Source organism: Herpailurus yagouaroundi, unplaced genomic scaffold (genome assembly GCF_014898765.1).
Source record: "Herpailurus yagouaroundi ecotype Mexico unplaced genomic scaffold, PumYag 187, whole genome shotgun sequence".
NCBI classification, from domain to species: domain Eukaryota; kingdom Metazoa; phylum Chordata; class Mammalia; order Carnivora; family Felidae; genus Herpailurus; species Herpailurus yagouaroundi.
In genome coordinates this window covers 4855749-4883381 of record NW_024412418.1, presented here as the reverse complement: position 1 = coordinate 4883381, position 27633 = coordinate 4855749, and the positions used below count along the sequence as shown (strand labels likewise).

General features: G+C 36.9%; 1 protein-coding gene across 1 annotated transcript; it reads right to left on the bottom strand.

Moving 5' to 3' along the window:
* Positions 1 to 12486: 12486 nt before the first annotated feature.
* Positions 12487 to 13455, bottom strand: LOC121043824 (olfactory receptor 10AG1-like). The gene has a single exon (XM_040495826.1). It carries the CDS (start codon positions 13435 to 13437, stop codon positions 12487 to 12489), a length of 951 nt encoding a protein of 316 aa, XP_040351760.1. The 5' UTR covers positions 13438 to 13455.
* Positions 13456 to 27633: the final 14178 nt, after the last annotated feature.

Here is a 27633-nt window from a genome sequence, read left to right as displayed (position 1 = left end):
CTCACTTCTCTTGAAGGCAAGAACATCGCGACTTACCAGCGATTGATAATTTGATCATGTGCACATAGGTTTTGTGATTACAAGTCATTGCCTATTTTTTTTACTGGGCTTACGTTTGAATCCTGACTGCGTGATTTATTATCTGTGTGACATTAAGCAACTGCTCAAAATTTTTAGGGTTTGCTTCCTTATTCATCATAATTAAATGAGGTAATATTGGTAAAATTACCTAACAATTTTATTCGGATTGTTTATTAGTTATGGTTTTATAACTATAATCATGAAAATGCTATGAATATGATATTATGCTCTTAAGTCTTTAGTCCCTAAGACTGTACCACGTTGTTTAGAGAAATGGTATTCATTAGAATTATTGAGTTACTTGTGGGTGATCGCTGCTATGTTTTCTTTCTTTCCTTTCATCAGGGTCAGGACTACTAAGGTAAGGTGAGTGAGACTCCTCAGGTACAAAATTTAAGAGGCATTCACTCACTCTCAGGGGTGATTCTGTGTTGCATAATCCAGAAAGTGAATGCCTCCTTCGATATTGCACCCTTGGAATTTCTTGCCTCAAGATGGGTCCGAGCCATGCTTTTCGCCTCTCCATTCTGGTGGGTCTAGACTTTGTCCACCAAACACAGCATAATATAGTGTCATGGATAAAAAATACAGTCCTGCCAAGATGGGCCAGATTTAAATTATGGCTCCACCACCTGCGAGCCATGTGACCTCATGAGAGATGCTTAATCTCCTTGTGCTGTGGTTCAGTCAACTCCGTGATTGGCTAAATACCGCACCAACACTTAGGATTTTTATGTTAATTAATCGATCTCATATCTGTCAAACAACTTGAAGTTCTGGAGCTCGTAAAAGTGTCTTTAAAGGCTGCAGTTATTACTGTTACTAAACACTGAAATTATTTCTTCTATGGGATGCCTGGGTGGCTCAGCCAACTGACTCCGTCTTCGAATCAGGTCGCGATCTCACAGTTTGTGGGTTTGAGCCCCACCATAGGGCTGACAGCTCAGGGCCGGGAGCTTGCTTCAGATTCTGTGTCTCCCTCTCTCTCCGCCCCTCTCTGACTCATGCTCTGTCTCTCAAACATGAATAAACGTTAAAAAAAAAAAGTTAAAAAAAAGAAAATTAAAATTTATTCTTCTAAATTGTACTCTCTGTTTTATGTGGCATGTAAGAAATTCTCTACTTTATGTATCACATGACTAATGCGGAAATGGAATGAGATCTTAAAGCAATCAACAGAATTTAATAAAAATGTCACACACTTAAGGTGTGAATTCTCCATGAATTCTCTGCCAATATTTATGTTTACATTATTATCTCTGCTCTGTGAACCTAATGTCAAGAGTGCGTATCAGCATTGAACCAAAAGCATCACAATTTGGCTAAATATCTTTCATATGCATTTTCTTTCATTAATGCTCTTGACTTGAGAAGTAAGGACTGTGACTATTTTCCCAGTTAGGATCAATATAAATCTTATGAAATGCTTGTATACCTATGGTGGTGCTTAGTATATGATTCTGAAATTAAGTAAGGCAGCAAACATGTTTCAAATAAAGTTATTACTCTTAAAGGGGAGAAACAGATTAATATACAAAAGTCCAATCTTCATGTGTCACTTTTTACAAATGGCACATATTTAAGATAAATTATTTCATGATTCTTTTTTTTTCCCATGATTCTTATTAGAATAAATTTACTTTCAGTGCTAAGTAAAATATAATTTCTAACTGTTCAAACCCAACATTTTGGTGATGGTATCATCTATGCATAACATGAAATAGTAAGATTTGTGTATGTATTTCTCAAGAGTGGAACAAGGTAGAAAGAGCAGAGATTTGCTCTGCTGGGTGTTCTCATAAAATTATATACTTCCTTTCTTGTAAACATTTACATTATTATTGATAAAGGGAAAATACAACTTAATATAGTTATGTGGTTTTATTTAAATCCAAGCCTCTACTCTCTGAAAAACTCCAAATGATTAAGGAAATGTATAACAACATTCTAGGTCATTTAAATATTGGGAGCCAACCAAGTCTCATCTATATTTGTGTATTTGATATAAATTAGCTACTTAAACCTTAAATTAATTTAAAAACAATATTGAATTTAAAACTCTTTTTCATTATTTTACTAATTCTTAATTTTATCATTTTTTCCTTAAAATAAATGTTCTTTGGATTCCCCAGTGGTTATAACATTGTTTCATAGACTGTTTTGCTTCACATTTCTGATTACAATATCAGGTTGAATATGTAAATGTGACAATTATTTGTTCAATGTGTTTGCTCAAAATGAATTTTCCTATAATATTATCTATACCTAGAAAAATGCTTCAATTATTACAGTTTTCAGTATGTCAAAGTGACTGAATACCATTATTTATTATCATTTCATTGTAAATTTTATTTAATAGAATCAGAAATATAAAATAATCACTCTAATAAAATGACAAATTTGCTACTTTAATACTAATTTTATGTTTAAAAGTAGGTTCTAAAGCCTAAAATCAGTATAAATTAGTTTACATTTACCTTTCTTATTTGGAATGTTGACTTTTCTCACTGTAGAGGGTTTAATGATTCAACTCGATTGCTGTGGTTGAAAATCACTTGTTTCATCAAAGATACTCAAGCCACCTTTATAATATTCTGTGCTTTCTAAATACAAACTCTCTTTAAATAAAAGTAGTTATCTCTACCCCAGGGATCTCTTCCACCTGGAAAACTTACATTTCTAATTAGAAGCATCACTTTGGCACTCTCTGATTTGTTATATTTATTTTTTTCCACAAAGCTCTTAGTCTACCCAGAATACCTTCTTTTCAAGAGCTCCTTGGAATAATGTGCATAGCACATCTGATTTCTTAGACATGAACAGGGTGCTGAGCATTATACCTGAGACCACCCAAAATCGACACATATCCAATTCTCACTTGATCTATTATAAATGCTCTGTATGGAGCCTCTGTTCCAGTTAGATTGAGATCTTGAACTGTTTATCTTGTGTTCTCCTGTAGAATAAGTTCCTTGGTCACTACTTAGAGGCTGGCCTATGTGACCATTGTATTAAGTGTTCTGATGACAAGTGTTATAATTACATACAAAACTACTATACTATTGGCTTCTTCATGGCCACCTTTGCAACCTGAGATTTAGCAGTTGAATGCATTACACATGGTTCAAAAATTAAAATTTTAGCCCAAGGTTAATCTGAACTGGGGGAACTGTTTCTTTTGCAGCATATCCCTCACTGTCTTTTCCCAATTTCATGTCACATTTTCAAAGTGTGAATATTTTCAAGCTTTACTTAGGATAAAATGAGAATCTGAAATAAGTTCAGCTGAGATAATGGGAAAGACTCTGAGCAAATGGTCTGTGAATTCTAAGCTTCACTTTTGGGAAAGTCATTCCCCCATCCCCAAAGGACTGCTTAAGAATCTTGGCTTGGGATCAATTTATTATGTCAGAAAGAGGATATTGCTTCCTGTTATTTAGCAAATAGTGATTACTAGGGGTTGATGATTAGGAAGAAAAAATATTTCTGAGATAAGAAACTCCTACAGCAATGTGATAACAGGGAGTGATTAAGGAAGATAATTACAATATATCAGGAGCAGGTGCCCAAGGTCATGGAAGAGAATGTATAGGGGAGCCAGATGTGACAGAGCTCAGCAAGGGAGTGAAAGGTGGTCCAGGCTGGAGTTCCTGAGGATGTGCATCCAAGAAGCATCTGCTGAGGACTTCAAAGCCTCGTCATCAGTAAGGTGGACTACTAGGCATGGGTAGAGATCTGATGCCATTGAGTAGAATCTTGAGGAAAAAAAAAAATACTCAAATGCAAATGATAATTTGTCTTTCAGTAAAGATAGTCTACCAAATTGGCCAGATATGGACATATAAATGCTCTTGGAACAGTTGGGCAGCCATAGAGGAAAAAAAAGTTTAACTTTTGTCAAAAGCGCATTACAGCAGGAAAACTCCCAATGCTATCCCAGGTTCAAGTACTTAAGAGAGTGAAGTGAGGTGAGCATTCTGAGAAGAAGGTCTTATGTTTCAAAAATAGAAAAAAATACTCTATCAAAATAAATAATTCTGCATGATAAAAGAAACAAGAGCCCAAAGTAAAGTTGGATAGAATTTATACAATGAGAAAAATAATTACACATGATGTCTCAAATGAAGTGCTCTTGTTTTGTTCTTAAATATCAATAAAAAAGTCCAAAATATAATTAGAAAACTATACTAAACAGATGAAGTAATAAAGAAAGGAAAAAAAAACATGCCTTAAGCAAGGATATATTCATTTATGAAAAAAATTAATTTAAATAATGATTTAGTTTAAAAAATTAGAGACATCTCCCTATGCATTGATCTATGGAGAGGAAATCGGCACCATGGACCCACAACATGACTGTGTTTCTTTTTTGTATCAATCAACAATATATGTACATACATGGAGTTACACAATAGCATGATATTGCAACAATTGTGTACTTGCAAAAGACTGTAAGCCACCTAAGTGTGAATAATTCTCTGAGTTATTATCCTCTGTTTAAGGAGATTTAATTTTGATATTTTCCTCTAGTTTTTCTCTCACAACTCTATGATGCATCTAAAATACGAATTTTATAATGTATCCATTTTTTTTCCAGGGCTTGCAATAAGACTGGCCTGCCGTGACCCATCACATCTTAAACAGGAATGGAAATTATTTATTTGATTTCAGCGTTTGAAATTATACGTGGCTTGGTTTTCTATTTATAGAAGTGTTGACTGAGGAATGAATCCCACTCAATCATGGTGAATAATTATTTTAATATACTGTTGAATTCAATTTGATATTATGTAGTTGAAAAGTTTTGCATTCCTATTAATTGGGGGTATTTGCCTATAGTTCTCCTTTTTAGTGGGGTCTCTGGCTGGTTTGGGTAATCAAGGTAATGCTGGCTTTATAGAATGAGTCCAAAAGCTTTCCTCCCATTTCTATTTTTTGGAACAGCTCGAGAAGAATAGATATTAACTTTGGCTTAAATGTCTGGTAGAATTTCCCTGGGTAGCCATCTGGCCCAGGACTCTTATTTTGGGGGGGATTTTTGATAACTGATTCGATGTACTCACTGGTTATGGCTCTCTACAAATTTTCTATTTCTACCCATTTGAGTTTTGGTAGTGTGTGGGTGTCTAGGAATTTGTCCACATTTTCCAGGTTGTCCAGTTTGTTGGCATGTAATTTCTCATAGTATTCTCTGATAATTGTTTGTATTTCTGTGGTGTTGGTTGTGATCTCCCCTCTTTCATTTGAGATTTTATCTATTTGGGTTTCTCTTTTCTCTTTTTGAGAAGACTGGCTAGGGGCTTATCAATTTTGTTATTCTTAAAAAAATAAGCTGTTTGATTCTTGACCTGTTCTACTGTTCTTTTGTATTCTATATTATTTACTTCTGCTCTAATGTTCACAATTTTTCTTCTGCTGTTTTTGCAGTTTCTTTGCTGGTGTGCTTCTAGTTCCTTTAGGTGTGAGGTTAGGTTTTGTATTTGGGATTTTTCTTGTTTCTTTAGATAGTCCTGGATTGCAATGTATTTTCCTCTCAGGACTGCCTTTTCTGCATCCCAAAGGCTTTGGACTGTTGTGCTTTCATTTTCATTTGCTTCTGTATATTTTAAAATTTCTTCATTAATTTCCTGGGTGACTCAATCATTCTTTAGTAGGATGGTCTTTAACCTCCATGAATTTGGAGACTTTCATAGTTTTTTCCTTGTGGTTGTTTTCAAGGTTCATAGCATTGGGATTTGAAAATATGCATGGTATGATCTCAATTCTTTTATATTTATTGAGGACTTTTTTGTGACCCGGTATGTGGTCTATCTTGGAGAATGTTCCATGTGCACTAGAGAGGAATGTGTATTCTGCTGCTTTTGGATGAAAAATTGTGAATATATCTGTCAAGTCCGTCTGGTCCAGTGTATCGTTCAAGGCCACTGTTTCTTTATGATTTTCTGCCCAGATGATCTGTTCATTGTTGTAAGTGGAGTAAGTCACTCCACTGTAAGTGGAAAAATTGTAAGTCACCTACAATTACCATGGTAATTGTATGTGTATGGTGTGATTACTTCATTTATATATTTGGGTGCTTCCTAAATATATAACATTTACAATTGTTAGCTCTACTTGATGGATAGATGCCTTAATTATGATATAATGTTCTTCTTCTTCTCTTGTTACAATCTTCAGTTTAAAATATCATTTGTCTGATATGAGTATGGCTACTCTACCTTTCTTTGATTTCAAGTAGCATGTTAGGTGTTCTCCACCCTCTCACTTTCAATTTGAAGGTGTTCTCAGGTCTGAAATGAGTCTCTTGCAGACAGCATATACTTGGATCTTGGCTTTTTTTAATGTTTACTTATTTTTGAGGCAGAGAGAGACATAGCACAAGCTGGGGGGCAGGCAGAGAGAGAGGGAGACACAGAATTTGAAGCAGGCTCATGGACTACAAGGTCATGACCTGAGCTGAAGTCAGATGCTCAACTGACCAAGCCACCCAGGTGCCCCGGATCTTGTTTTTTTTTTTTTTTTTTTAATCCATTCTGATACTCTATGACTTTTTACTGGCACACTTAGTCCTTTTACATTCAGAGTGATTCTTGAAAGATACAGACTTAATGTCATTGTGTTGTCTGTAGGTATCGAGGTTGTGGTGATACCTCTAGGCTTTTCCAGTCTTTGCAGCATTCCACCCACAGAACCACTTTAGGATCTACAGGGCTGGATGAGTGGTCATGAACTCCTTCAGTTTTTGTTTGTCTGGGAAAGCCTTTACCTCTCCTTCTATTCTGAATGACAGCCTTGCTGGATAAAGGATTCTTGGCTGCATATTTTTCCTATTCAGCACATAGACTATTTCCTGTCACTCCCTTCTGGCTTCCAAGTTTCAGTAGACAGTTCTGCTACTACCCTTATGTGTCTACCCTTGTAGTTTAAGGCCCTTGTTTCCCTAGATGCTTTCAGAATTCTCTCTTTATCTTTGTATTTTGCCAGTTTCACTATGAGATACTGTGGAGACCTATTCTTGTTGATTCTGAATAGAGTTCTCTGTGGCTTGGGGATTTGGATGTCTGCTTCTTCCTCAGATTAGGGAAGTTCACAGTTATAATTTGTTCAGGTAAAACTTCTGTCCTTTTCTCACTCTCTTCTATTGGAATTCCTATTATATGAATATTATGTTTTATTGAATCACTTAGTTCTTTAATTCTTCCTTCGTGTTCTAGTATTTTCTTATCTCTCTTTTTCTTGGCTTCATCATTTTCCATAATTTTATCTTCTATTTCACTTATTCTCCCCTCTGCTTCCTCCATCCTTGATGTCACTGCACCTCATTTTATTTTGCATCTCATTTACATTATTTCTTAATTACTCGTGACTATTTCTTAGTTCCTAGGCTACAGGGCTGGTTCAATATTCACAAATCAATCAATGTGATACATCATATTAATAGAAGATAGGAAAAGAACCACATGATCCTGTCAATAGATGTAGATGAAGCATTTGGCCAAATACAGCCTCCTTTCTTAATAAAAACCGTCAAGACTGGGGCGCCTGGGTGGCGCAGTCAGTTAAGCGTCCGACTTCAGCCAGGTCACGATCTCACGGTCCGTGAGTTCGAGCCCCGCGTCGGGCTCTGGGCTGATGGCTCAGAGCCTGGAGCCTGTTTCCGATTCTGTGTCTCCCTCTCTCTCTGCCCCTCCCCCGTTCATGCTCTGTCTCTCTCTGTCCCAAAAATAAATAAACGTTGAAAAAAAAATTAAAAAAAAAAACCGTCAAGACAGTCGGGATAGAAGGAACATATCTTACCATCATAAAAATCATATATGAAAGGCCCACAGCTAATATCATCCTCCATGGGGAAAGACTGAGAGCTTTCCCTGTGATCAGGAACACAACAGGGATGTCAACTCTCACCACTGTTGTTTAACTTAGTGATGGAAGTCCTAGCCTCAGCAATCAGACAACAAAATGAAATAAAAGGCATCCAAATAGGCAAAGAAGGCAAACTTTCACTTTTTGCAGAGGACATGATACTCAACATGCAAAACCCAAAAGACTCCACCAAAAATCTGTGAGAACTGCTACATGAATTCAGCAAAGTCACAGGATATAAATTCAATGTACAGAAATTGGTTGCATTTCTATACACCAAGATGAAGCAACAGAAAGAGAAATCAAGAAATCGATCCCATTTACAATTGCACCAATACCCATAAAATACCAGGAAATATGCATAACAAAAGACGTAAGAGATTTGTGTGCTTAAATTTATATAAAAAAACCTTATGAAAGAAATTGAAGAAGACACAAAAAAATGGAAAAACTTTCCATGCTCATGGATTGGAAGGACAAATACTTCTAAAGCGTCCATACTATTCAAAGCGATCTACACAAGCAATGAAATCCCAATGAAAATTGCATCTGCATTCTTCCCAAGCTAGAACAAACAACACTACAATTTGTATGGAAACACAAAACACACTGAATATCCAAAGTAATGTTGAAAAAGAAAACCAAAGTGGGAGGCATCACAATCCCAGACTTTAGCCTCTACTACAAAGCTGTAATCATCAAGACAGTATGGTATTGGCACAAAAACAGACCCACAGACCAATGGACTAAAATGGAGAACCCAGAATTAGACCCACAAATGTTATGGCCAACTAATCTTTGACAAAGCAGAAAAGAGTCTCCCATGGAAAAAAACAGTCTCTTTAGCAAATGGTGCTGGGAGAACTGGGCAGCAACATGCAGAAGAATGAAACTGGACTACTTTCTTAAACCATACACAAAATAAACTCAAAATGGTTGAAAGACCTAAATGTGAGACAGGAAACCATCAAAACCCTAGAGAAGAAAACAGGCAACAATCTCTTTGACCTTAGCTGTATCAACTTTGTACTAAACACATCTCCAAAGGCAAGGGAAATAACAGCAAAAATGAACTATTGAGGACTCATTAAGATAGAAACCTTCTGCACAACAAAGGAAACAATCAACAAAACTAAAAGCCAACTGACAAATGGGAAAAGATATTTGCAAATGACATATTGGATACAGGGTTAGTATACAAAATCTATAGAGAACTTACCAAACTCAACACATGAAAAACAAATAATCCAGTGAAGAAATCGGCAGAAGGCATGAATAGACACATTTCCAAAGAAGACATCCAGATGGACAACAGACACATTAAAAGTTGCTCAACATCACTCATCATCCGAGACATACAAATCAAAACCACATTGAGATACCACCTCACACAAGTCAGAGTGGTTAAAATTAACAACTCAGGAAACAACAGATGTTGGTGAGGATGTGGAGAAACGGGAACCCCTTGCACTGTTGGTGGCAATGCACACTGTTAGAGCCACTATGGAAAACAGTGTGGGGGTTCCTGAAAAATTAAAAATGGAACTACCCTATTACCCAGCAATAGCACTAATAGGAATTTATCCAAATGACAGAGGAATTCTGATTCATAAGGGCAAGTGTACCCCAATGTTTATGGCAGTGCTTTCAACAATAGCCACTCATGGAGAGAGCCCAAATGTTTATCAACAGATGAATGGATTAAGATGTGACTTATATATACAATGGAATACCGCCTGGCAATGAGAAAGAAGGAAATCTTGCCATTTGCAACAATGTGGATGGAACTGGAGGGTATTATGCCATGTGAAATAAGTCAGTCAAAGAAAGACAGATATCATATGCTTTCATTCATATGTGGAACTTGAGAAACTTAACAGACAATGATGGGGGAAGGAAAGGGGAAAATTACTTTCAAACAGAGAGGGAGTCAAACCATGAGAGGCTCTTAACACAGAGAACAAACTGAGGGCTGGTGGGGGGGGTGTAGGAGAGGGGAAAATGGTGATGGGCCCTGAAGAGGGCACTTGTTGTCAACTGGGTATTGTATGTAAGCGATGAATCACGGGGATGTACCACCAAAACCAAGCCTACACAGTATACACTTTATGATAGCTAAATTGGCAATAAATTGCATTTAAAAATAAATAAATAAATAAATAAATAAATAAATAAACAAACAAATACATAAACTTAAAAAACATTAAAAACAATGATGGGCTTCCTAAGTACTGTCTTTTAACCTTAACTAAAATGTTGTGTAGAATATGATTACGACTGGTTTTACGCAATATCCTTCAGCAGTATTGTATATAATTGTGTTTTATTCATTTTTATCTCTTTCTAGTTTACCTCTGTGTTAAGAATCAGAATCACTTCTCAATTTAATTTGATAAGAATTTGCTACTATGAATGATGCAAAGATGGGCCTCTTTTTTTTTTTAAGTTTATTTATTTTTGAGAGAGAGAGGGTGAGAGCACACGTGGAGGAGGGGCAGAGGAAGGTGGAGACACAGACTCTGAAGCAGGCTCCAGGCTCCTTGCCAACAATACAGACGCTGTTGCTAAAGGCACTGATGCGGGGTTCAAACCCACAAACCGTGACATCATGACCTGCCCCAAAGTCAGACGTTTAACCGAATGAGCCACTCAGGCGCCCCAAAGATGAGCATTCTTGGAGATGTTCCCTGGCACACATACGATTGGAGTTTTGCTGGTACACACCTAGGGGTACAATTCTCCAAGAAGGATTCTTTAGCTGTCTGCCAAAATAGTGTACCCATTCGCATCTGAGCGTCGGGTGACAGGTCCCATGGCTCCAGATATTTTACACATGGGACAGGATTCGTCTTTTTTTTTTTTTTGTCTTTTTGATGAGTGTATCATTGTGATATTATGATATGAATAAGAAACACATATTGATCTCTGCCTCTGACTACCGACACAGGTTTTGTTTTTGAAGATATCATCATTCAGTAATCACTGACAGGCATTTATTTTAACATTGTTCACTTTTACAATCTTAAATTTATCCATTTTTGTGTCTATTGTTGAAGGCCTTTTTAATATTTTTTTTTAAGTGTATTTACTTTGAGAGAAAGAGACAGCAGGGGAGGGTGAGAGAGAGAGAGAAACACTCCCAAGCAGGCTCCACACTATCAGCATGGAGACCAACGTGGGGCTCAAACTCAGAAACCATGAGATCCTGACCTGAGCCAAAATCTAGAATCGGAACTAACCCAGTGAGCCACCCAGGTGCCCAAGGCCTTTTAATTAGTTTTATAAGAAATTACTATAAATATTATACATCCTGAATCCTTCTATTTTTAATTTTTTAATTTTTATTTAATTTTGAGATAGAGAGAGACAGACCTTGAGCAAGGGGAGGGGTAGAGAAGGAGACATAATCCTAAGCAGGCCAAAGGCTCTGAGCTGTGAGCACAGATCCCAAACCCAGGAGCACTGAGATCATGACCTGAGCCCAAGTCAGACATTCAAACAATTGAGCCACCCAGGCACCCCTCCCGACTCCTTTTGGTTCATAAGAAAAATCTGTTCTTTCTTTCTTTTCTTTTTTGTTTCATGTTTCATTTAAATTTCAGTCAGTTAACGTACAGTGTACTATTAGTTTCAGCAATAGAATTTAGTGATGCCTCACTTACATATCAAAAATAAAAGATGATTTGGCAGATATTGAAATTTCTCTGCTGGATTCTATTTGACATCCGGTAAGAGTAAGAAAGGGAGTAATGCAAGAATTTTCTTTGTGTGAACTTTTATGTTTTCTGCCTACAAAGTTATTATTTTTTTGTAAGTTACGTGATATATTCTCTCTGTAATAAATCCAAACTGCAAAAAAATGATTAAGACTCAGGAATCATTTGAAATCCTAACACTGTCAGGAAGCCAATATTTTCTTCTGTTCCACAGCCTCCTGGATACTAAGTGGGCTAATGGGCATCACAATCACTACCACTGGCACATGTAAACTGTTGTATGACATTATGAAATGCCTACCTTCTCTATTTTTCAAAAATATTTTTTTTTATACAAACATTTACTTTCTCCCTCACATGTCAGGAAAGCTTGGAATTTCTTCAGTGAAGGGGCTCTAAAACATGGTCTAGAGAGGCTGTGTTGTATTGTATGGTGTTGACGCGCTCCAGTGTCTTAATATGTTCCGACTGACAGCGCCTTCCCATTGCTTCCTGCTTTCTTTTGCACTGTGAAGAAACCTTTAAGAAACACGTTTGAAGAAACCTGTTTTCCCAAAATTCGTAAACAAACACAGGTATTAGATTATCAATTACAAATTAGATTAATATTATAAATGAGATTGTCGCAATTGAAATAATTTGCACTTCGATTTGTCAGAAGCTCTCAACTTAATCATTGGAAAGGAAGTTTCCTTGACACGATGTGAGGTTGCTATGATGATATTAATGAACATTATGGGGGGACAAAATTAGGAGACATTTTTCTCTGTTGTCTCTACATGACAAGCATACAAGCAAATTCTTTCTGCAGTTGCAAGTATTTGAATCATATTAAAATCTTTGTTAGTAGTTTTCTTAGTGCTACCGTGATGTCTTTGTTCCTCAGAGTATATATAATGGGATTCAAAGTTGGGATCAAAACGGTGAAGAAAAGAGAGATCAATTTCCCAACTCCTTCAGATTGATTTGATTTCAGTTGTGTATAATTGATAGTAGCCGTTCCATAGAATAAGACGACAACTATCAGGTGAGAAGAACAGGTGGAGAAGGCTTTAGCCCTCCCTTTGGCTGACGACAATTTCAGAAGGCTGGAGATAATTTTGCCATAGGAGACAACAATCAACAGAAATGGAACCATGACAATTGCCACTGCAATTACATAGACCACAAATTCATTCACAAGTGTGTCCCCACAAGCTAGCTTGAGTACTGGGGGGATGTCACAGAAGAAATGATTAATTGTGTTAGACCCACAAAAGGGCAGAGAGAAAATCTGGCATGTTTGCCCAATTACAAATGGAAATACACTGATCCAGGAGACAGTCACCAGCTGGACACAGACCTTGTGGTTCATGATTAGAAGGTACTGCAGAGGGTTACAAATGGCCATGTAGCGGTCATAGGCCATCACTGTCAGGAGAAGACACTCTGAGCTTCCAAATGTGAGGAAAAAAAACATTTGTGCAGCACAGGCAAAGAAAGAAATATTTCCTTTCTGGGTCAATAGGTCCATGAGCATTCTGGGCATTGTGACTGTTACATAACAGATTTCTAAGAAGGAGAGATTGCCAAGAAAAAAATACATGGGGGTCTGGAGAGCAGAGTCAATTCTTGTTACCAATATTATGATGCTATTGCACATCAGGATAGTTAGGTAGATGACTAAAAATATCCCAAAAAGAGTCCAGTGGAGATTGGGAATATCAGAAAACCCCAAGAGAACAAACTCCACCAGTGTAGTAACATTTGAAATTCCTGTTTTTAATCGATTCTCCATCTGCAGACATAGTAAATGAAAGAGGGTTAGTCCATTAACATTTTCCAACCACATTCTCCTTCCTGTTAATTTCAGTAGATACATTAATGTATTTATGTAATCTCTTAAGTTATTTCTGCCATTGCTTTGCTCTGTTTCTAGGAGATGATATGTGAAATCTCAAAAATGAACATACAATCTAGTAAAATCAATTCAAGAAAGAAAATCCAAACATACATATTTTATACTTGCATGTACGAATCCTAGAGACAATGAGAAGTATGCATTGAGACTTATAGCATATTGTGCAGGAACAATATGTAGTTATTGCACCCCTCTTATGAGTGAATTATGATACAGGCTTTTTTCTATTGTTTCTGTCTGGGTTCATTTGTGTGTGTGTGTATTCCATCTTGTTTCAAATCAAATCTTTTCCTTTAAGATGTTGTCTAATTCTCATTTAGATGAGTTTTAAGTCTTCCCATTTATATTTCAATGAGAATCAATTACTTAAACCAACCCTTTGTTCCTGTGGGAATAAACATATGTATTATTATTTATGTACCTCTCCCATCACTCCTGCTAAATACTGAAAGCATTAATCCTATCCCATCCATAACCTTCCCTATTAACACGTCTTATGCAATGCATGATAAATATCAATTAACCTTTAATTCAATCTAGAAAAATAAACCATTCATCACACTGCTTTCCATATAATCCTTTTTATCTATGTAAGATTTTATGATCCACTGTCATATAATTTAATATTGTTGTCTAACATCAGGCAGTTAACAATGTTTAACAATTCTACTATACTTTATAGATGCTTGGTCTCCAGATTTCCCCCCAAAATATTATGTTTTCCTACTTCATCAAATCTAATAATATAAATAGTTTTCAAAATGACATTAAATGAATCAATTCATTATAAGTATCAATATTTTTGTTATTTGACATATGTCTAATTTTACTTTACTTTATCATTAAGAAAGGCAAGAACTATATGGATTATGTTCAGTAGGGCAAGGATTCAGGGCAGGCTGCCTCAAAACATGCCACAAGGGTAAAATGATGATTTTGTATTAAAGTTCCTAAAGAATGATTTGTATGGAACCACAAAAGACCTGGAATAGCCAAAGCAATGTTGAAAAAGGAAACCAAAGTGGGAGGCATCACAACCCCAGACTTTAGCCTCTACTACAAAGCTATAGTCATCAAGACAGTATGGTATTGGCACAGAAACAGACAAACAGACCAATGGGATAGAATAGAGAACCCAGAATTAGACCCACAAATGTATGGCCAACTAATCTTTGACAAAGCAAGAAAGAGTCTCCAATGGAAAAAAGACAGTCTCTTTAGCAAATGGGAGAACTGGACAGCAACATGCAGAAGAATGAAACTGGACTACTTTCTTAAACCATACACAAAAATAAACTCAAAATGGTTGAAAGACTTAAATGTGAGACAGAAAACCATCAAAAACCTTGAGGAGAAAACAGGTAACAACTCTTTGACCTCAGTCACAGCAACTTCTTACTCGACACTTCTCCAAAGGCAAGGGAAATAAAAGCAAAAATGAACTGTTGGGACCGCATGAAAATACAAAGTTTCTGCACTGCAAAGGAAACAATCGACAAAACTAAAGGTCAACTGATGGAATGGGAAAAGATATTTGCAAATGATATATTGGATACAGGTTAGTATCCAAAATCTATAAAGAACTTACCAAACTCAACACATGAAAAACAAATAATCCGGTGAAGAAATGGGCAGAAGGCATGAATAGACACGTTTCCAAAGAAGACATCCAGATGGCCAACAGACACATGAAAAGATGCTCAATATCACTCATCGTTAAGGAAATACAAATCAAAACCACATTGAGATGCCACCTCACACTGGTCAGAGTGGTTAAAATTAACAACTTAGGAAACAACAGATGTTGGTGAAGATGTGGAAAAACAGGAACTCTCTTGCACTATCGGTGGGAATGCAAACTGATGCAGCCACTCTGGAAAACAGTGTAGAGCTTCCTCAAAAACTAAAAATAGAACTACCCTACGACCCAGCAATAGCACTACTAGGAATTTATCCAAAGGCCGCAGGAGTGTTGACACGTAGGGTCACATGTTTCTCAATGTTTACAGCAGTGCTTTCAACAATAGCCAAATTACGGAAAGAACCTAAATGTCTATCAACTGATGAATGGATAAAGATGTGGTTTATATATACAATGGAATACTAATTGGCTATGAGAAAGAATGAAATCTGGCCATTTGCAGCAACATGCACGGAACTGGAGGGTATTATGCTAAATGAAATAAGTCAGTCAGAGAAAGATATCATATATTTTCACTCGTATGTGCAACTTGAGAAACTTAACAGAAAGACCACGGGAAAGGAAGGGAAGGGGAAAAATAGTTACAAACAGAGAGGGAAGGAGGCAAACCATAAGAGACTATTCAGTGCAGAGAAGGAACTTAAGCTTGATGGTGGTGGGGGTGGGGCGGGGGAGACGGGAAAATGGGTGAGGGGTATTGAGGAGGGCACTTGTTGGGATGAGCTTTGGGTATTGCATTTACGTGATGAATCACAGTAATCTCCCCCAAAACCAAGAGCACCCTGTGTACACTGTATGTTTTCCAACTTAACAATAAGTTATATTAAAAAAAAAAAAAAAAAAAAAAAAAAAAAAAAAAAAAAGAACCGGCCAGTGCAAGAAGAACCCTCTGACGCTTCCTCCTTTTGTCTCCAGAAACAGGAAATAAATTACCAGTGCGAAAGTGACCCTCCCTGTACCAGAAGAAAGAGAGACATTCTTATCTTCAGAAATAGAGAATTCGGGGTGGAATAAACCTGTTTGAACAAACCTTCTACCTTTTGCTATTTTACTACCCCAGCCCAAAGTCTATTTGGAATTCCTCTGTCCAAAATGTGTAAAAGCAGGGTGCCTGTGCTGCTCAGTTGGTTAAGCAACCAGCTCTTGCTTTCAGCTCAGGTCATGATCTCATGTTTTGTTGTGAACTTCTTTCCGTGTGGAGCCTGCTTGGGATTCTCTCTCTTTCTCTCTCTCTCTCTCTGTTTGGTCCCTCTGATGCTTGTGTGTGTGTGCTCCCTCTCTCTCACTCTCTCTCTTTCAAAATATATAAAAATAAAACAATTAAAAAATATGTAAAAGCGACGTGACCATGTTTTCTTTGAGTCTCAAATTTGTTGTTTTTTTTTTTTTATCAGACCTCTGTGCACATAAAATTAAACTTTATTTTCTACCCTTAGTCTGTCTCATGTTAATTTAATGCTTGGACCAGCCAGAAGAATCTTGAAGGGTAGAGAAAAATATTTCCTCTCCAAGAGTAGTTAACGGGTTTTCAGATAAAGATCTCAGAATTCTATGCTTTTCTATTTTGTCCTTTGCATCTTGAGCCCCAAATTTATAGTATCCTTACATAAAAGAGTCTAGTAGCACAATTATAGCTTACCTTTATGGATTTGCCTGAGGCTATTTATGGGACTGTAGATGTTTTGTAAACCATAAATGTTTTAAGCTCTTCTTCTGTGCCAGTAATTGACTGTAATTCTCCAGTACTCTTGCTAGCTTCCAACATTAGCTGTTTTTAAATAGGAAGTAGTCATGCTCGTCCTGGGGGACATCTCTCATGCATCATTTTGATTTCTAAGAGACTGCTTCTTCTGTGCAGTCATTACAGTTCTTTTTTTCAAAAACTTTGTCTGTAGATAAACGTTCCCTCTCTTTAGGCCCTTCTTGGCACTTGGGGTGGGAGGGTGTCCTCTGGTGGAGAAATCACACTTAGTTGTTCCGTATTACTACCAGGAAAAAAAAAGTTAAAAAAATCTTTCTATTGCATTCCTGATCCTTCATAATTAGCATCAATTTGCTTTTCTTATTTTTATTCTCATAACTCACTCAAATCTAGATCATCCACAGCCTTAGAAAAATCTGCCCTATATTTTATCACATGAACATGGTATGCTTTGTTCTTAACCCATTAGGTGGTGAGATCCCTTTTCAGAAGTGGAGAGCTGGGTTCCTAGATTAAATTTTGTGGAAACTGAAGCATGTCCTGTGTGCTGACAAGTATCTAGACAGTTTTTTTCATGTTATGGTCTCTACTCAGGCATCAAGGCAAGTATCCAGCTGATTCCAAATGTAAACCACTTCAAACAATAAGCATTTGCCACAAAATTATTTAGGAAAGAAAGGAAAAGGAAGGTTTCCTGTCGAAATCCTTTTTCCTATTTCAACTACTGCTAGGTAGGTATGGCGATAAAATTATCAGGCATAGAGTTGCCAACCCAGTATCTACTTGTGCTTACAATTACATTTGCTTCTTTCTCTTTGGAGTTCTTTGACCATTTGTCAGAATAGTGCTTTTCTATTTGTCAAAATAGTATGTGTCCAAAACTGCATTTCATTTCTGTATTTTAAGGCTGCTTATCTTCACTATCGCATGCTTCTTATAAATTGGCCCTCTAATCGTTATTGTGACTGATTTGGTATTGCTGAGGGACTTCCTTCATGTTTATATACAAATGGGAACTTTACTCATGATTCGCCTCAAATAAGATGTCGGTTACTTATAGGCTGGGACAAATGGAATGTCCACCCCCCGTTGGAGTAGACTGATTGAAACCCTATCCTCTCCTTAATTCAGAGAATTGAGTGCTTCTTTATTTAATTAAATATCACCATCACCAAACCAAATTTAATTAATTTTTTTTTTACATTTATTTATTTTTGGAGACAGAGAGAGAGAGAGAGAGAGAGAGGGACAGAGACAGAGCACAAGTGGGGTAGGGGCAGAGAGAGACGGCTACACAGAATTCGAAGCAGGCTTTAGGCTCTGAGCTGTCAGTACAGAGCCCAACTCAGGGCTCGAACCCACAAACTGTGAGATCATGACCTGAGCTGAAGTCTGACAATTAACTGACTGAGCCACCAGGGGCCCCCTCCCCCCAACCAAATTTAATTTTAAAATGAAACAATACCCTAGATATATAAGTGGCTTAACAAAATAAAGAAGCATCTTCCACTCTTACCACAGTACAATTTTATGGTCAGGAATTAAGGAACTCTGGTTCCTCAGGGCACCTGGGTGGCTCAGTTGGTTTACCATCTAACTCTTGATTTCAGCTCAGGTCATGATCTCATGGTTCCTGAGACTGAGCCCCACATTGGGCTCTGCACTGACAGCATGGAGCCTTCTTGGGATTTCTTTTCTCCCCTTCTCTCTTCCCCTCCCCTGCTCATGCTCTCTCTCTCTTTCTCTGAAAATAAACTTAAAGAAAAATAAGAAGAAACTGGTTCCTTTCATCTAAGAATTCCATTTGCCCCTAGTTTGTTCATCTTTCTAGTTCCCTATCAGACCTTCAGTATTCAGACAGCTGAGAATGAGAGATAGAGAATAAGGGCAAAAAATCAATCTTAAGAGCCTCAACACAGAATAGACACATCACTTCAATTCTTGTGCTTTTGTAGAAACTAATCATATGGTTTAATGTGGATATGAGAGTGCTAGGGAATTTTGTTTACCGTATGTCTAAGAAATGGAAATATATTCAGAGAGCAACTAGCCAGACTCTGCCACAGAGCTCATTTTCAGTCACTAGAGTGTTTTATAGCATTCTATAACATGTAAGTCTTTATCTTCTTTTTGATTTCAGAGGGAGAGAGAGAGAGAGAGAGAGAGAGAGAGAGAGAGAGAGAGAGAATCTTAAACAGGCCACATGCCCATGTGGAGCCCAACTTGGGGCTTGATGTCATGACCCTGATGTCATGATCTGAGACAAAATCAAGAGCCTGACACTAAAGGACTGAACCACCCAAATGCTCCAACATGAAAACCTTTAGACTGGAGATGTAGCATGACATTTACATAACAGTAATTATTTGTGGTACATGTCTATATTTTAGCTTTTTTAAAAAGATACATTTATGTCTGGTGGAATATATTATTTTATTGTTTTTTGTTTGTTTGTTTAAAAATTTTATTGATTTATTCAGAGAGGTGGGGAGGGGCAGAGAGAGTGGGAGAGGATCTGAAGTAAACTCTGTGCTCAATATCGCAAACCCTGAGATCATGACCTGAGCTGAAATCAAGAGTTTGATGCTCAACTGATTGAGCCACCCAGGTACTCCACTCTCTTGTTTTGAATACAGTCACTCAGGGTATAATCCTGATACCAGAAAGTCCAGCATAAAATGGCAAGTTAATGAATAAGTAAAGATAATCAATTCATATTCAAGCAGGAAAGTAAACTGCAAAACAACCTCAGATTAGACAACAGCAGAATTAAGTGGAAAAAGAGATGAGTTCAAATCAGTGGCTAATGCAGTAAACTTTCAGGTAGCCAGTTTCTCAAGACCATCACGATATCCTTATTCTTCAGATTGTATATCATGGGGTTAAACATCAGAATGACACTGGTAAAGGAAGAAAAATAAATTTGTTCTGAAAAGTATGTTTGGATTTGGGTGAAAAATATGTAATGATTTTGGATCTGCAGAATCAAGCTTCAAATATGATGTGAGATGAGCAGGTGGATACAGCTTTGCCTGGTCTTGTTGCCAATGGCAACTTCAAGATGGCGGAGACAATTTTACTGTAGGATCCAAGTATCATAACTATAGGACAATGCAGAACATGACAAATGGCCATGTGGTGATCATAGGCCATCACTGTCAGGAGAAAATCGTCTCTGTTTGCAAGCATAAAGAGAAAGAAATATTTTTGTAGCACAGGTAGAAGAATAAATGTTTCTTTTCTGAGTCCAAAAGTTTAGGAGTATGCTAGAAAGAATACAAATACATAACAGATTTTCAGGAAGGAAAAATTACTAAGGAAAAAACACATGGGTGTCTGAAGAGCCTGTTCAACTCTAGTTATGAGAGCAATGATGACATTTCCAGTAAAGACTATCACAGACAAGAGGAATATCACAAAAAAAAAAACCATTCAGATATTGGAAATATGAGAAAATTCTGAAACTTTCAATTTCATCATTGAAGTGAAATTTGCTTCTGGTTGAGTACGTGTGTGTGTTCCATTGCTTCGAAATTTATTCCTGTTTAATTGATCTATCAAAATCAAAATCATTATTACCAGATCTTTCAAGATCTTTCATTTACCATAACCCATCATACAACAGATACATGATTCATGTTTTCCAAACCATTGGTTGGTTAATTAAAGATGTCTTTATGAAATAAATTGTATAGATGATATGCTCTCTGGAACTCTGTCTACCTCATATAACTCAAAGTGTCTTGCTATCTGTGATTTGTGATTTGTTGTTCTCATTTAAAAATTCTTATTTTAATAATATATCTGGAATGAAGTTTATGGAAATTCCATAGCCTAAATTATTGTAATATAACTATTAGACACTGACCCAAAATAGCAGATGGTGAGGTGCTAGCTTAAAGTTGTTAGTTCTCTGGGGTGCCTGGGTGGCTCAGCTGGTTGAGTGTCTGACTTCTGCTCAGGTCATGATCTCACGGTTCGTGAGTTCCAGCCCTGCATCAGGGTCTCTGCTGTTAGCACAGAGCACACTTGGGATCCTCTGTCCCTTTCTCTGACCTGCCCCAGTTCACACTACTCTCTCTCTCAAAAATAAATAAATAATAAAAATTAAAAAAAAGTTTTAGTTCTCCTTTTAAGATGTAAAGAACCATCTTATGAGGAGAAAAAAAATTTTTTAATAACTAAATGTGGGAAGTCTCATGTTTGAAGATTATTATTTTAATTTGACCGTTCTTAATGAGAAAATCAGTTCTAAGAAATTGTATGCTTTACGGAAAAATTATAAATTTAATCTCCCTTAACAGAGCATACATCTTTTTCTACAGTGAGTCATAGAAGCATATATATAAAGATAAACCAGTACTTTGCTTATTAAAAAGGGTTTATTTTCAATATACTTCAGTTATTTATGTCATGGAATATTTTCATAAACATGCTGTACTTATGTAGTGTTCTGTGATCTCCAAAGTATTTTACTACCAATTTTGCTTCAATTTTCTCTATCATGATGAAAGTGACAAATACAAATTCTAAGCTTTGACAGGAGTGCAAATTTTGTGCTAAAAAATTCTTCAGTACATGTTGACTATTGCTCAAATCTTGGTTCTCAGAATTTTACAGTGTTCTAAAATAAGTGAAGAATTTTAACACAAAATCATATTAACATAAAATAATTCATGCGTCCTCTTCTGGGTTCTGTTATAGCTGTTTTTCCTCCCTCAGTAGAACAGTGTAAGCACAAGTGCTTATGTACAATAAATATGCATATATTTCTATATACAATGATTATATAATCATATGTGCAAGAAACTTTTGTTTTAATAAGAGATTGAGGGGCTGGGTGGCTCAGTTCAATTAAACATCCGACTTCGGCTCGAGTCATGATCTCATGTTCGTGGGTTCGAGCCCCACGTTGGGCTCTGTGCTGACAGCTTAGAACCTGTAACCTGTTTCCAATTCTGTGTCTCCCTCTCTCTCTGCCCCTCCCCCACTCATGTTCTGTCTCTGTTTCTCTCTCTGAGAATAAATAAACATTGAGAAAAGAAAATAAGTTGATATTTTTTCATAATGGAAAGTCATATTTATTTCAAAATATATGCTTTAAAAATAGCAAGCTCCCTTCAAATGAAAATATCCCCCCGATTCTACTGGCTTTATTTCTTTTCCATGTATCACCTCAACTTTATGCTTCTGTTTGCCACTCATTCTTATGTGTTTTTCCAGACATTCTGGAACATCTTTGAGGGCAATCACCCTACGGAATTCAAGTCCCCTGGTCATCCACCTCACCCCCCTCCCACATCTGATCTGGACAGGAAGCAAGAATGCTCTGGAGAAAGCAGCAATAGTTGTCTACCAATATTACTGGAGAAAATCCAAACAGAAAATAGTGCACGTGGGACCCTTTCCTATGTCCACTTTCCTTAAGATTTCTCTCCTATCTTCCACCTGGGACTTTGAATGTAGCAACCCTAGACTTCTATCATCATTACACGTGCAGACTTTCTTTATTGTGATCTGCTTATTTTCCTTTTTTTTTTTTTAATTTTTAACACTAACACAATCCTGAAAGGAATATTCATTTTTTTAATTGCCATCAGACCAAATGGGATCGATTGCAAGTAATACCTCAAATCTGTGTTCAAAATAAATATTTTACAAGGAAAATATATCAGACTGGAATTAGAAAACCCTACAGTGCCTGCTATTGTTTCCAGTCTACTTCCCTAATCCCTGTGAAAATTGTTTGGTAGCTATAACTGAGATGTGCAAACTTACCCCTGTATCACACTCTAATTTGCAATGAAATGTTTGGTTCACTGATCCTTTTCTTTCTTTCTTTTTTTTTTCCCCCATTGCTCACTCTCTCTCTAACTCCCCAGGTTTGCCTCAGTTTCTAAGAATTTAATATGTTTTTTTAACGTTTATTTGTTATTGAGGGACAGGGATAGAGTGTGAGCAGGGAGGGGCAGAGAGAGAGGGAGACACAGAATCCAAAGCAGGCTCCAGGCTCCAGGCTCCGATCTGTCAGCACAGAGCCCGACGCGGGGCTCAAACTCACAAACCCTGAGATCATGACCTGAGCCGAAGACGGTCGCTTAACTGACTGAGCCACTCAGGCACCCCTAGTTTCTAAGATTTGAAATGAAAGCAAGATATAGTTTCAACTGACTTTCAATATTTTTCAATAAAATCTTTTGCCTATTTCTTTGTGTTATTATTGCAAGAAACTAATCATTAAGACCCTAAAATAACTGTAAAAGCATTTTGCAGATATAATTAGGGGTTGAATATTACTTGACCTTAAATTAGGGAGGTTGCTCAGCTGGGCCTGACCTAATGACATAAATCATGTACATATACATGTATGTAGAGCAGCCAGAGACAGAAAAAAATATCAGAGATTTGAGGTGAGTGAAGTGGAAGAAGGCAGAGAGTGTGGACTGCCTTTGGCTTCTGGACACTGACAGTTGTTCCTAGCTGACACGCAGTAAGGAAAGATGGACCTGACACTCACAATGTCCAAAAGCTGGATTTTTCCAGTAACCTAATAGAGTTTAGAATCAAATATTTTTCTCTGGGGGCTCCAGACAAGAATGTCACCCAGGTAGTACCTGAATTTCAGCCTCTGAGACTCTCAGCAGAGAAAACAAGCCACACCATGCTGGGCTTCTGACCTAGAGAAACTGGGAGATAGGGGCGCCTGTGTGGCTTAGTCGGTTAAGCTTCTGACTCTTGATTTCAGCTCAGGTCATGATCTCAGGGTTTGTGAGTTTGAGCCCCACGATGGGCTCCATGCTGACAGTGTGGAGCCCACTTGGTATTTTCTGTCTCTCCCTCTCTCTCTTCCCCTCCTCAACTCTCTCTCTCTCTGTCTCTCAAAAATAAATAAATAAACAAAAAAATAGAGACTGTGAAATAATAAACTTGTGTTAAGTTGCCTTAAATAAAATCCTTGTGGAAGCACATTCTGTGGTGTCTGATCAATTTTTCCAAAATGAAACTGGAGAAAACAATGCAAATGTGTTTATTTTCTTTTAGGGTTAATAATAACATTTTTAATAGGTAGAACATATTTGATTAATGATTTGGCTTATTCAGACATATATATTTTCATAATTGGATCAATATGGTGAAATTTTGAATATTAACTTATTTATTTTAGTACAGTTAACTTTGGATTTATCTTCATTTATTTCATGTAAGCCTTACGTAATGGGATTTAATTTCCAACATTTTCTGTGTTTTTAAATTTCTGTGTTTTTAAAGTATTTAAATTTTTACTTTTTTATTCTGTTATTTTTTAATTTGTAGATTAATATTGTCAGCAAGTAAGTAAAAGCACCTTTATACATATTTTTTGGAATTGAAAGAGAGATATGCCCAATTTATAAATTTACCATTTACATAAATCTGATAATCATGCACATTCTTTTTTTAATTTAATTTGTAAAAATCCCCAAAAAAATCTTATTCATCAATATTTGTATATTTTTTATACTCTATATTATCTTTCTAATTTGTCAAATCCTAGAATCCATTCATTAATTCTACACTCATTGACATTTTTCTCTTTCCTTCCTTTTTGCTTTTGAAGATTATCATCATTCAATAATCACTGACAGGCATTCATTTTAACTATGTCCACTTTTATAATCTTAAATTTATCCATTTTTGTGTCTATTGTTGAAGTCCTTTTAGTTATTTTTAATAAGTTTTTTTTTAAGTGTATTTATTTACTTTGAGAAAAAGAGACAGCAGGGGAGGGTGAGAGAGAGAGAGAGAGAGAGAGAGAGAGAGAGAGAGAGAGACACTCCCAAGCAGGCTCCACACTATCAGCATGGAGACCAACATGGGACTCAAACTCAGAAACCATGAGATCCTGACCTGAGCCAAAATCTAGAATCGGAAATAACCCAGTGATCCACCCAGGTGTCCCACGGCCTTTTAGTTAGTTTTATAAAGAAATTACTCTAAATATTATATATCCTGAATCCTTTTATTTTTATTCTTTTTAATGTTTATTTAATTTTGAGGTGGAGAGAGACAGACCATGAGCAGGGGGAGGGGTAGAGAGAGATGAAGACACAATCCTAAGCAGGCCAAAGGATCTGAGCTGTGAGCACAGACCCCAAACCCAGGAGCACTGAGATCATGACCTGAGCCCAAGTCAGACATTCAAACAATTGAGCCACCCAAGCGCCCCTCCCGATTCCTTTTAGTTCATAACAAAAATCTTTTCTTTCTTTCTTTCTTTCTTTCTTTCTTTCTTTCTTTCTTTCTTTTCTTTTTTGTTTCATGTTTCATTTAAATTCCAGTTAGTTAACGTACAGTGTACTATTAGTTTCAGCAATAGAATTTAGTGATGCATCACGTACATATCAAAAATAAAAGATGATTTGGCAGATACTGAAATTTCTCTGCTGACTGATACATATTCTATTTGACATCCGGTAACAATAAGAAAGGGAGTGATTCAAGGGGCGCCTGGGTGGCGCAGTCGGTTAAGCGTCCGACTTCAGCCAGGTCACGATCTCGTGGTCCGCGAGTTCGAGCCCCGCGTCGGGCTCTGGGCTGATGGCGCAGAGCCTGGAGCCTGTTTCCGATTCTGTGTCTCCCTCTCTCTCTGCCCCTCCCCCGTTCATGCTCTGTCTCTCTCTGTCCCACAAATAAATAAACGTTGAAAAAAAAAATTTAAAAAAAAAAAAAAAAAAAGAAAGGGAGTGATTCAAGAATGTTCTTTACTGGGAACATTTATGTTTTCTGCCTAAGAAGTTATTATTTCTTGTAATTTACATGATACATTCTTTTTGTAATAAATCCAAACTACAAAAAAATAATTAAAAATCTGAAATCATTTGAAATCCTAACACCGTCAGGAAGCCAATATTTCTTTTCTAAGCCTAGCTACATTTTATACATAGATTTACTTTCTCTCTCACATGTCTGGAAAGCTTGGAATTTCTTCAATGAAGGGGCTCTAAAACATCGTCTTGAGTGGCTGTGCTGCATTATATGGTGTTGATGCGCTCCATTGTCTTAATATGTTCCGACTGACAGCGCCTTCCCTTTGCTTCCTGCTTTCTTTTGCACTGTGAAAAGAACACTCTTGCGCAAACATAGTTAATAAAAATTCTTAAACAAACACAGGTAATAATAATTCTTGGACAAATATTTCTACGAGATGAGTTTTCATTGATACAGTTTTTAAAATAAAAGGGAAAGCATTATGAATTTTGTATCAAAAGAAAAAAATGCCAAATTACTGCCTGAGAAGGACAATTTCTTTCAGAGGATTCAAATAGAAGCACTTCAATGAAAAGACTATTTACGTGGTGCATTATCCTCCTCGATCAGCTGTGACAAAATAGCACAAGTTAAGTGGCTTAAAACAACAGAAACGGAATCTCTCGCAGCTCTAGAATCCAGAGTCTAAAGTCACAATGTTGTCAGCCTCTCTTCACTCCGGCCTCTGAGAATCATTCTTTGCTTCTTCCAGTGTTGAATGGCTCTTGACCTTTCTTTGTTCTTGGTTGTATCATTCCCGTCTCTGTCTCCACCTTTTTTTTTAACGTTTATTTATTTTTGAGACAGAGAGAGAGCATGAACGGGAGAGGGTCAGAGAGAGAGGGAGACACAGAATCTGAAACAGGCTCCAGGCTCTGAGCTGTCAGCACAGAGCCCGATGCGGGGCTCGAACTCACAGACAGTGAGATCATGACCTGAGCCGAAGTCGGAAGCTCAACTGACTGAGCCACCCAGGCGGCCCTCTGTCTCCACCTTTAAAAGATGTTATTTTCAGTGTCTTTATCTATTTTTTAAACGTCCTCTTAGCATTCTGTCTCATAAGGACACTGCTCAGAGGATATAGTGCCCACATTACACCAGGAGGATCTCATTTCCTTAATTTAATTACATCTACAAAGTCTTTTTTTTTTTCCAAAGAAGACACATTTGCAGATTCTAAACAGCCATATGTTTTAGATGCACACACATTCAACCTGCTACACATTAATGTTGATAGTTTACAGTGAAAATTCCAGACAGATGTAATACTGAATGGATATTAACAGAGCAAAACCTGAAGCTACCAGGGGAGGGAATGATGTCACCAGAAAACAGTGTGTACTGGAATGGTAAAGGGGAGATTCTCAGGACTTGTAGTCTTAAAGCAGCATGACCAGTGACAAATGATAGAAAGAAACAGTAATGCAAAGAAAACATGAAGGTACTCCTGCTTCCTCCACCTTGCCTACTGTTGGTGTTTGTCATTGGCTAAATTCAAACATAGGTACAAAGAAGGGCGGCAAATATATCTGGAGAAATGGGAAGGTTAAAAAACTGATCACAACACATGGCTCTAATCCCTGTTTATAAAATACACCGAGTTAAACTATCATCGTATTGCTCAGGCAATCTCTTAATTCACTAGTTCACAGTAGAGGAAAGATGAATCTTCAGATTGGATTGCTGCAGTTGGAATAATTTTTGTACTTTATACAAAAGTCCTTAAGTTAATCCTATGAAACTAAGATTCCTTAACATAGTGTGAGGTTGCATTGATGTTATTAATGAACGTTATTGAGGAATAAAACTAGAAGACATGTTTCTGTTGTCTCTGCATGACAAGCATATAAGCAAGTTCTTTCCACAATTTCAAGTGTTTGAG

Coding starts and splice junctions, on each gene's coding strand:
- LOC121043824 (XM_040495826.1), bottom strand. CDS start 13,437: ATGGAGAATCGATTAAAAACAGGAATTTCAAATGTTACTACACTGGTG.